The sequence below is a fragment of the Grus americana genome, chromosome Z (assembly GCF_028858705.1).
Source record: "Grus americana isolate bGruAme1 chromosome Z, bGruAme1.mat, whole genome shotgun sequence".
In the NCBI taxonomy this organism is placed as follows: Eukaryota; Metazoa; Chordata; class Aves; order Gruiformes; family Gruidae; genus Grus; species Grus americana.
Genome location: NC_072891.1, coordinates 24132519 through 24143883, shown reverse-complemented (window position 1 = coordinate 24143883; position 11365 = coordinate 24132519). Strand labels below are relative to the sequence as shown.

General features: G+C 37.9%; 1 protein-coding gene across 1 annotated transcript in view; it reads right to left on the bottom strand.

The window, feature by feature from the left end:
• Positions 1-704: 704 nt before the first annotated feature.
• CWC27 (CWC27 spliceosome associated cyclophilin) overlaps positions 705-11365 on the bottom strand; it is a 123625-nt gene continuing 112964 nt past the window's right edge. Inside the window, exon 14 of the mRNA XM_054809137.1 lies at positions 705-2265. Within this exon, the coding sequence (XP_054665112.1) occupies positions 2103-2265 (163 nt within the window). The 3' untranslated portion in view covers positions 705-2102. The remainder of the gene's footprint in view (positions 2266-11365) is intronic.

Sequence of the window (11365 nt, the reverse complement as noted above, 5' to 3'; positions counted from 1 at the left end):
ACATGTCCATTACACCTGATATTCATTAGACACAGGAAAGACTGCTGCTTAGGTTAAGCATCCTGTCACTGGGACCAGCCCTTGTGCTGTCCTAGCACAAAGCATACAAAGCAGTGTAGTGCTTAGAATTAGCTTAAAGAAGCAACACATTTGGTTTCAACTGTAGCTAATTACATAAGATATATTATCTCTGGAAAAATGTTTACTGATTTTCAGTACACACTTCACTTATCAAGAAAACGTCAGCATAGTTACTCTCTTGTTCTTGGGATGTTATGCAAGGTCCAGCCTTTCAGACCTCTTCCTACTGAGGAGAGCCGTGAACCATGAGTTAAGCTTTTCTCCCCATGCTTGTCTAGCGCTTAAAAATGGGAATTGTCTAATACAGCACACACAGAGCTGCTGCAGGTAGTCAGCAAAAAGATTCAGTTAAAAGGGGTGTTAGTCAACTTGCCCATTCATTGACTCATGCATCCTACTTTGGCTTGCAAGAAAAATATGTAATTAGAACATTTTTCTATTACAGGGGCAGTAGCTGTCTCCTGGAATTGATGCTCAAGTTTCTTTCTAGATCTTGCCCTCACTTTCCCCATGCTGACCTCCTCTGCCAACATGCACACACACACACACACACACTCTCTTCCTGCCTCCCCTGCCCATCAGAATGGGGGTTTGATATGGTAATTTCCTGTAATGACTGTTTTAAAATTTTCTCCACAAACAAAACATGAATAGAGATAACAGCATGTAACATTAGATGTTCTTGATTTTCCCAATAGCAGCCTGACAGAAAATGACTTAATGATTAAAAAACTTTGACTCACTAGTTTGTGAACGGCTGCGTTTAAGAATTTAACCCCTCTTAACTTCTTTACACCATAGTACACTATAATTCACTCAGCCTGAGAGGAGGATAATGACAGCTTTATATAGGATCTCACATCACACCTCCAAGTTTTCTTCTTATCTCAAAGGTTGCACCGCGCATTAAAGCAATAGTCTGTATTAATCTAACCTCTGACATTTGGGCCATATTAACCCACCAATGCAGGTTTATGTATCTCACACCTCAGACCCTATCAAGAAATTCGGCAGTGGCAGCTTGATAAGGACACCATACCTTACTGAACTTGTTCTAAAAACAACATCAGCAAAACACTCCTCGGGTTGCACTTTTTAATGACCTTGCTCATTTGTGCTCACTCTTCTTTAGCTGTTGCCCATATGGGTAGTCCGTGCTTCTGCGGCATCAGAAATGCTGCAAGGAAGTAGCACTGAAAATCCCATGTTTCTGTAAAACTATTACCACCAGAGGACAGGACCTGTAGAAAGTCTGTGAACTAGAAACTTAGAGCTGTTCATTTTTAGACAGTAAAATAATTGTTAAAAACAGGGTTATGCTTTTAATGAAAACAGAGTTATGTTTTTAATGAGACTGATCACATTTTTTCTGTTTCTGTACTGGACTAATTAACAAACCAATCTTCATTACCAGCTACTTTACAGTGAAAATTCTACCAGAAAGATGTTTCTGATATTGCAACAGTTTAAGCAACCACTACGGTACATTCAAATTCTTTTTTTGTTCATGTGGTACATATAGTGAAATAATACTCCCCAAACTGTGTATTAACCCAGATTCCTAAGCTGGATCTATTTTGGAGTATGTATTTCAAAAGCAGAAAACAACCAAATTCTCAACTTGAACTTAGCTGGTTTCAAAAAAGCCGGGACCAAGGAGTTCTGCAAGTGCATCATCTTAATTCTGCAACAGAGCGGTTCGGGAAGGCAGCATTTACCACTCTAATGTGTGAAGTCAAGTCAGCTGTTTTATTATAAAATATTCTAAAACATTTTCTAAATATCTAAATATCCTAATTCTAAAGACCTTTAGAGAGGTTGGATAATGAATGCACTGAGAGCACTTGACTGCACAACTTAAGAAACAAATGATAGCTCTGCTTCAAAACTGCACGACAGGTTCTTGAGAGATTCCTTTTCACACTTCTCCCGTGGTATTTTTAGGAAGTACAGCTTACAAAAGAGCCAGTGCTTTATTGCAGTCACTTTTCAAGGCAGCTCTGGCTAGCTTTACATTCTTTTTATCTCCTTTCCTTTTTTTCTCTCATTATCTTCTTGCTTTCTTCTCTTCTCCTCTTAGTTACAGGATTCCGTGGATCATAGATCTCAAAAGTATCTTCATCCTGCATGCTTGCATCTTTCACCTTTCTGCTTCTATCTTCAAATTGAAGTACATGTGACATCCTACAAAAACAAAACATAGCTCAAACTCAGTGAAAAAACTGAAAGTTATGATTTGTAATTATGATACGCATGGCAAGATTTTAGTACTGTGACATTTTTGTGCATAGCGAAAAAGATCCAAGTTTTGCTGGGTTTTTTTGGCTGTTGTTTTTGTTTGTTTTTTTCTTATTAGTAGACCCTAATATTAACGAGCAACCACTTTTGTGAAGACTCATTTTGAAAAATACAGCTAGACTTTGCTCTGCTGGATTTTATTTCATGTACTGAACTCTCTTGTCTTTTTCTAGTTAACATATCTTCCGAAATGTATTGAATAATTTTCCCAGGAACAGAGAGTGTTTCTCAAGTTTTCCTATTAGTCATTTTGGACTTCCTTTCACCATTAGGGTTTTACAAAAGGGGGGAAGAGCTTGCATGGAAAACGCTTGAAGTAGGTACACAGAAGATCAAAATGGGAATGCTTCCCATCCTGCTGCTCCACCTTAACTTAGTGCAGATCAAACTTTTAAGTATTTGCATACCAGACTGTACTAATGCTTTGTTCAATTCAATGTTTTTTTCAATGTGATTAGAAATTCCCCCCCCATTAGATATTTCCCCATTTCAGCAAATCCCCAGTAATCTGAAAACATCACCATTACAAGCTTGAGAAGCAGGTCCATGTGAACGTCAGGATTTTCAACAAGGCCAAGTGCAAGGTACTGCACATGGTTTGGGGCAACCCCCGGTATCAATACAGGCTGGGGGATGAAGGGATTGACAGCAGCCCTGAGGAGAAGGACTTGGGGTTGTTGGTGGGTGAAAAACTGGGTATGAGCCGGCAGTGTGCACTTGCAGCCCAGAAAGCCAACCACATCCTGGGCAGCATCAAAAGCAGGGAGGTGATCCTGCCCCTCTACTCCGCTCTCATGAGACCCCACCTGGAGTTCTGCGTCCAGCTCTGGGGGCCCCAGTACAGGAGAGACATGGAGCTGCTGGAGCAAGTCCAGAGGAGGGCCACAAAGCTGATCAGAAGGCTGGAGCACCTCTCCTATGAGGACAGGCTGAGAGAGATGGAGTTTTTCAGCCTGGAGAAGAGGTCTCCGAGGAGACCTTATTGTGGCCTTTCAATACTTAAAGGGGGCTTATAAGAAAGATGAGGATGGACTTTTTAGTAGGGCCTGTAGTGATAAGACAAGGGGTAATGGTTACTAGAAGACAGTAGATTCAGACTTAGATAAAAGGAAGAAATTTTTTACGATGAAGGTGGTGAAACACTGGAAGAGGTTGCCCAGAGAGGCTGTAGATGCCCCATCCCTGGAAATATTCAAGGCCAGGCTGGATGGGGCTCTGAGCAAACTGATCTAGTTGAAGATGTCCCTGCTTATTGCAGAGGGGTTGGACTAGATGAGCTTTAAAGGTGCCTTCTAAATTAAATCATTCTATGATTCTATGATAACCTGGAGTCAAAAGTAGTTTGTTAGCTGTAGTCAGTGGCAGGAAAGCCTGAAGCTTATCAACTATGGCCTTACTAGCAGGTGTCACTGAGGTGAGAATTAATACAGAAGCTGTCAGCAAACTATAAGTTTTAGCTTTGACAAACAAAATTTTAAACAAAAAGATAAATTATTTACTCAAAGAAAAAGAAAGGTGGGAGGAAAAGAGAAGAAAACCAAACCAAAGATCCTTACAAGTTGACCGATTGTAAACCTATTGATCTTTACTGACATGTTAGCAAGACTTTTGAATATACAGTTGTAGTAAACCTACTACTTATGAACCAGGAGAACAAGTATACCTTTCACGTGTTCAATAAACTGCACCCCCACCCCCAAACCAGAACTAAAAGGTATTTCAGTACCAACAAACATGCCTAGCAAAAAACCCACTTATGTTTAGGTTCTGTATTAATCAATTCCAAAAATATCTTTGACTTCAATGGGACAACTTAAAATAATAACTATACTGAACTGAATCTAAGCATATAAATTGTTACAGCATTAGATGTCTTTGTCTACAGTCTTTGTGACAGAAAATCCAGGAAAAACAAGTCCGAATGAAAGTTTTGTGGCCTATGAAATACAGCTTTATCAGTCTCTTGCAACATGTAAGAGGTCCTGAATTAAACAGGTTTTTCAAAGAACTCCAGTGCAAATCTCCATACATAAAGAAAGGGAGTGACGGAGAACCAGCTCAGTTACTGTAGATTACAATATAGTACTATTAAAGAAATCTGACAAAATTCAAATCTATAGACCAGATGTGATCTGTTTGAATGCTTTAGAAAAAACTTAAAAAACAAAAATTCAGACTTTTCATCACAATTGATGAAGATGTGGGTTTCATAAATCTCTTATTGTACATTGTTGTCAGCATGCCTGTATATTACCCTGTCCTATGGAAATACTTGAGTTGCTCCCAGTGTATAAAACTTCAGTAGTTTATAACCCTGTACACACTACTAACACCAAAACTTATTTTTTTAATTCATATCTACAATTCAGAATAACATAATGTACCATCAGAGTGACTCATGATTGCGTATTTGTAGTTTAATTATAAAAACATTGTCTCACAGTGGAGGGACTGAAGTAATTTATTTTAGTTAACATGCTTTTTGCATTTGTCATATTCTTCTCAACTTATTAAAGATGAGCATTAGAATATTTTTTTAAGAACACACACCAAATCACACTATCCTAGTCTGAATTAGAATACAGGCCTAAAGAGATGCAGTCATCCCTTAGTGAGTGTGTTATATGAGTGTATGTAGACGTGTAGTCACACTTAGCCATTTCATCAACTTGGGATTTCAAAGAGTGCCACAGCACACTTGCAGGATACAACTAATAAGAATTAAAAATAAACACATCTCTAATTCTTGGGTCAGGCCATACTGCGTCCCAGGTATTTTGCAAATTAGATGCAGTAGATTCAGACTAAGAACTGTTTACGTCTCTCCGAGAGCTGAAAGAAGTCATAGTCTCTGACTGCTATTCATAACTTTCCACTGAGGTGTTCCCAGCTGTGATTAAAAATAAGCCAATATTAAGAAACTTTTTGATATTCCCAGAATCAATTTCAGATGCAGCATCCACTAGGTAAAACAAAATAAACACAGACTGCGGTGGAGATTTTAAAAAATATTTCTCTGATGTGAACTTAAGCTTATTTTTTGCAAGTCACACATCTTCACAGGTAGACCTGTTTTGCATCTTCATAAATGGTAAATCACACTTAATACTATTTTCCAAAATCAATTCAAATTGTTTTCTTTTTTAAGGAACATGGGAAGTATTTAGTAATTATTTCTATATGAATTATTTGAATTTACAGTAACATTACTCAAGCTCCTCCACTGAAAGTTTGCACTTGCGTAATTTTCCAAGTGCAGAGTTTGGGCTGCAATTCCACAAATACAGCCCGCATGAGACTTTTCCTTGTTCAGTTTATAGCTTTCTTCCCTTCCACATGCTCCTGGGTTCAGTGGGGAGCTGGCTGCCCAGTCATGCTTCTGCAGTTGCTGTGCTGAAAGCTCTAACTTCATCTCTGGTCTTTGGGAACCTACTAACTTGTGCTTATCACCACCTGTTGACAGTTCATTTTAAGGAAATGAGACATACAGCTTTAAAACACACTTTTTCTTCAAAATTTAAAGATTGAAAGGTTGTCAGTTCTCCCATGCAAAACTCAAAAGAAAAAGAGGTTTGCAGCTTAGTTCTTTTTGCTCAAAACTAGTTTTAATAAAACAGCTTGCCAAAACTAATGATTTTGGGTTTAAAGTATCTAGGTGTGCAAATAGTTGAGTTTCTTTAGAGGAATTAACCACAAAATTATTTTCTTATCCTCTTTTATTAAGATAGTGCTGCAGATCAGAACCAGCTATCTGAGCACAGATTTATTGCTGGAGAGGGCTGATTTTTACCCTGGCCAGATGACAGCATCCTACAGTTTAACTGTTGTCCTATCCTGTGTAATGGGGGAGCAGCTGTTCTGCTGTATGGCACTTCTTTTCCTCAGCGTTACTAAAGGACATTCAGTACTTGGCTCTCTTCTGTATTCCGAAAATGAAAGGTCTTGAAACATTAGATTGAAATACCTGAATTCATTTAATATGGTTTCAGAGACAGCACAGGATTTCAAAGGTACGTGGACGCTCTCCCGGCCTAGTGACACTCTCAGATAATGATTTTTGCAACAGTCAGCAAACACGACTGCTTCTTCACAGTTACTAGTGGAGTAGCTCCTGTATGTCCTTAAGCTGTGATAACTAATACATTACTTTGGTGATGAGCTTAATACTTTCTAGGAGGTAACAAGTGGGAGAATGTTGGCTGCAACTGAAGCACACTGGAAAGCATTCAATAACTATTACAGCATGATTACACTGTGTGTCCAATAGTCTAGCACTGGCAACACCATATTTGCCAACTGCGCATCAAAGGATGAACGCCACCTACACAGTGCTTTCCAGGCAGGCTCAACCAGTTTATTCGGGACACAGATCATGTTCTTTTGAACTACTCTAGTGAGATGGTACTTGTGAGAAAATATATGACATACAGCACTCCCCCTGATTTTGAGATGTGTGACCCATGCACTGGATCTGAACTATATACCAGCTGCGGACAGGTGGCAGTCACATTAAATGTAGCAAAAACTGAAGTCTGGTATCACAACAGCCCTGGCCTTAACCAGAACTGCCCTTTGGGAGAAACCAAAGTGGCAGTAAGTAAACGGAATAATTTTGAATCTCAGCAAAAGCAAGGAAGCACTATGCTTTTGCACTAGTGATGAAGCTAGGATCTCCAGGCACGAATGCACTGCAAGCATCAGCGATTTTTATGCTAACTGAATGGAAGTGCAAAGCTGCATTGCTTAATTCCACATTTGCTTATCAAACTGGCACAGCTGTTGGCTGTCACCAGCTCACCTGCTGCCCATTCAACTTTCCTTGTGACTCTATACAACATGCCCTCGGGTGCCTCTGCCACTTCAGTAGAGAGCCTGAGACATTATCTTGAACTCACCTATGTCAACATTTTAAACATCTGAGCTTTGCATTAAATCATCAACAGGTGTGGATAAAATTTATGTTCTGCCATCTCTGTTGTGAGGGTAGGAGCTTTTGGCAGAGAGGCGGTAACTTCTTAAACAGTTTTAGCCAGGATTAATTTGGAGGTATGGCAGCTGGTGATATATCCTTTGTTCCTGCAATCAGTAGGCACCAAGAAAAAGTAACACACAGCTTTTCACTTTCTAGAGGCAGAACTGTATGCTACTAAAAATGCACTGTTTACAGACAGTACATCTAAACTGGTGCTCAGAACATTGGCAAAAATTACATACCGCTTCTAAATGTAGATTAAATGAACCAAGCAACTAATCACATTGCTAGAAAATTTACAGTGTCAGAATTTTGCAAATTATTGCTACGTTTTATGGAAGTCATTGGTTGTCTCCATCAGCATGCTTTAAATGAACAAAGCAGGAGTAAGTATCTGTGTCAAGAAATTCAGTGCTGCTTCTTGCATTGTACAGGCTGCCCAAAAAAAAAAAAGAGAGACCAATATGGAACATAACTACTAGTGCTACCATTAGTTTCTGAGCTCAGCATTGCTTGCAAGTAACATGCTACCTACTTTTCTCAATTATTACCAATGCACCATATATTTAAGAGACAAATAATGAGAGGTACTCAAGCGCTACTGCTTTCCTTAATTTATATTCTATTTGCCACTAACATTTTCCTTCAAATATTGCAAATGTGTATGTTAAACAATAAACATTAACATGGGAAACATTGTAACACTTCCCTCCCATCACCCTCATGATACATAGCCAGTGGATAGAAATGTAGCTTATGTGAACAGATGAGAAAACAGATGAGTGAATCCACAGATCAAAGCAAATGAGATCTCTCTCCCAAGGAAAAAAAAAATAAAATTGGCTGTTCTGGAAGAATGACCTCATTGGCACTCTTTTCACTTCCAGCAGAGTAGTGGGTGGCACAGGAAGAGGAGAGACAGTTGAGAAACACTGAGAGACAGTTGAGAGACAAAAAGAAAAATAAATAGAGGAAGGTAAAGACTAAAAAAGGATAGAAATGAGAAACAAAAACAGAGAAAAGGAGACTGACCAAAATGTAAATAAAATGAAGAAAATTGTCAAATGACAATTGAAAACAAGCAAAAATTTTGAATCAAGGCAAGAGAACAAGAGCACGAACAAGACAAAAAGAATGTCAAAACCATACAACAATGGGAATTTTGAAGGAGGAAATACGTTAATAACATCTAATCTTGTTTCCACCTTTTTCAGAATTGAGATGCTACAATCAAAACAAACCTCTTGGCTCAGGCTGCTGTCACCATTCCTCGCATAAGAGTGTCCAAAAGCTCTACAAATAATTTTGTAAACACAATGCAGCAGAAGAGAGGAAATGTATTTGTGTCTCTAATGAAACCTGCAACCATCACTAATTGCTCTTTGCAACTCAACTCTTGCAGGCAAGTTCCCTGGTTTCTATCTGCCCTATCTCCATCCAGCTTTGTGGGGTTATTTTTGTGTAAGACACAACCCATCACCCCTCTTTTAACACAAAGGAGTCCTGTAATTCAAGTTTCTCTCTCTTACAGATCATGAAAAGAAAAACAATTTTTTCCCAAGTACTTGAAGTAGGTTCTGATTCTTATAGCAATGAGGGTTGATAGTACTGCTACAGGCACAGTCTGAAACCTGGATTCATTCCTCTAATTCTCACTCTTTCACACAGCTGCTGCTATCACAGAAAAGATGTGTGCAGGAAACAAGCTTCCTTGAGTATGTTTTGTCTCATTACCTCACAGTATCAGAACTGTGCTAAATTACCTATGGAAGTCTGTACTCTTCTGTAGCACTTGCTATTTAAACCTTCCACTGGATCACACGCTGTTCCTGTTTTAGCCTATTTTGCCAAACTGTGTTTGATTTCATTTTAACAAAGTTTATAAATGCCTCTAGTATATTATTATTAGTAATAATCTGTGGTCATAGGTTTCTGCTGTGGCTGTTACCGCTAAAAGACTTCACTCTTTCTTGTTTCACTGCTTGTTTCCACCATTCCACATTCCTTGGTTCTTCTTTCCTCATCTCCTTTCCTAATGATCAGACCACTTGTCCCTCCAATTTTTTGTACTTTCATAAAACCTTACATTTTTCAAATTGATTGACTTGCTAGTTTAAAAGATAAATAAGATTTGCTATTCAGGTCTAGCTAAATTAAAATAATTAGTTATTTCATATAAGCTTCTAATATAAAAAAGCACAGTATTGAGAAAATTGCTATAAATACAGTATTTGCCATATTGCAGTCCACTTGACAGGCTACGTATTTAATTCTACATCAAAATAATACTGTTTCAATCCATATTAGTGAATATGGTACAGAGCACAAATTTTTGACTGAAATTTAAGATTTTGCTATTGGTATAAATACCCCCACCCCCAAGCACTCCCCTAAGGATAATTTAAATTCTGCAAGACCCAAATATGGTATTTTCTAGCTTTCAGATGATTGGAATACTATTAGCCTACAATATTTCAGCATTCAGATGTTAACAATGGAGGTAATGTATTATTGCTGCTCTTGCACAGAGCAAAAATCTAAGCAAGCAAAACTGATAAAAACATGCTTTATAAATATTATACAAGTCAGATTGTACACTTCTGTTAACTTTGACTAGGCCTTTGAAATTGTATTACAAGTACTGGAGGATGAAGAAATTCGTTTAACCTCTTCAGAATAACCAGCAAGTTGTGAGTCCTCCGCAGGCCAAAGAATTAATTGTTCATATTTTCCCTTGGTGTAGGCCTACAGCATAAAATGATCAGAACAGAACTTTTGCAGATATTTCTAACATAGTACTTTTTTGAGATATTCTATTTGAAAACTGTATGTTCAGTTTCACTCCAAAATACTCACTGCAAAAATAACAAGAAACTACTATTTATTCTAAGTAAAGGATATCCAGGTTAAAAAACCCTAAAGATACTTCAGTTTTTGCAAAGCTGAAAACAAAGTAAACTTCTTGGTGACAACTGATGTAATAGAGTATCCTTCTGTTTTTCAAGATAATACTAAGCATTTTTTGTTCTCTTGAAAGAAGATTTAGTTGTAAGTAACCTTCTAAGAGAAAAGGAAAATCAACTTAACTATGAAAAAGCTCATCCAATTCAATGCCTAAAATGTGATGTGGGGAAAGTGCGATTAGTTCTCATAGTATCAGAATTAGAAATATGTAAAACCATGATAACTTATGATTTTAAGCAATAAATATTTTTCTATAAAAAAATTCAGTTATCCTATTTTTATACTGCATCTGTTTGGTAATAATTTATATATAGTATATTTACACTATATCATTGTCCCCTTCACAAAAATGTTAAGTAGTTTGATAAAAGAAGCTGGGTGCTTTAAATAGACAACTGCTCCTGGTAGAGCAGATTGGTATGGAAGACTATAATGCAAATTCCAGATGTTGTTCCAGACAGTGTACCAGTGTAGAAAAACTTTACACAGTATTTTCTATAAGAACATGGGAACTGCCATACCGGAACAGACCAATGATCCATCCAGTCTAGCATCCTGTCTCTGGCAATAGCTTGTACAGTATCTGATACTCTGAAAGTCAGCAAATTGCCTCCCCAAGTTACACAATCAGGCAGTATTGTATCACCAAAGCACAGAGTTGGAGTGAGGGGAATGGGAGGAGAGCATTTCTAGCACGAAAATACTCACATTTTTATAACATTCAACATTTTCTGGACACCCTCCCTTCTCTTTTGTCCCTCCCTCTCCCCCTTCTGAATATGTCCAAATCCTCACTGTTTAAACATGCCATTGAATGAGATGAAGTTGGGGTGCTTGAAAAGGTGTCCAAATACGCAGGAAGCTTAGGCTAGGTTATTAAAGGTTTTGAAGATTATTTCTTCATTCTTCACTAGGTTTGCTGGCCATAAATAAAATCTAAGATTTCCAGACAGTAAATGTAATACTAGATATCCCTTGAGTAAACCATGGATCATCTCTGAATTTAAGTCAAACAGTAGTAGATTCCAGGCCCAGATGCCTAGTCCAAAT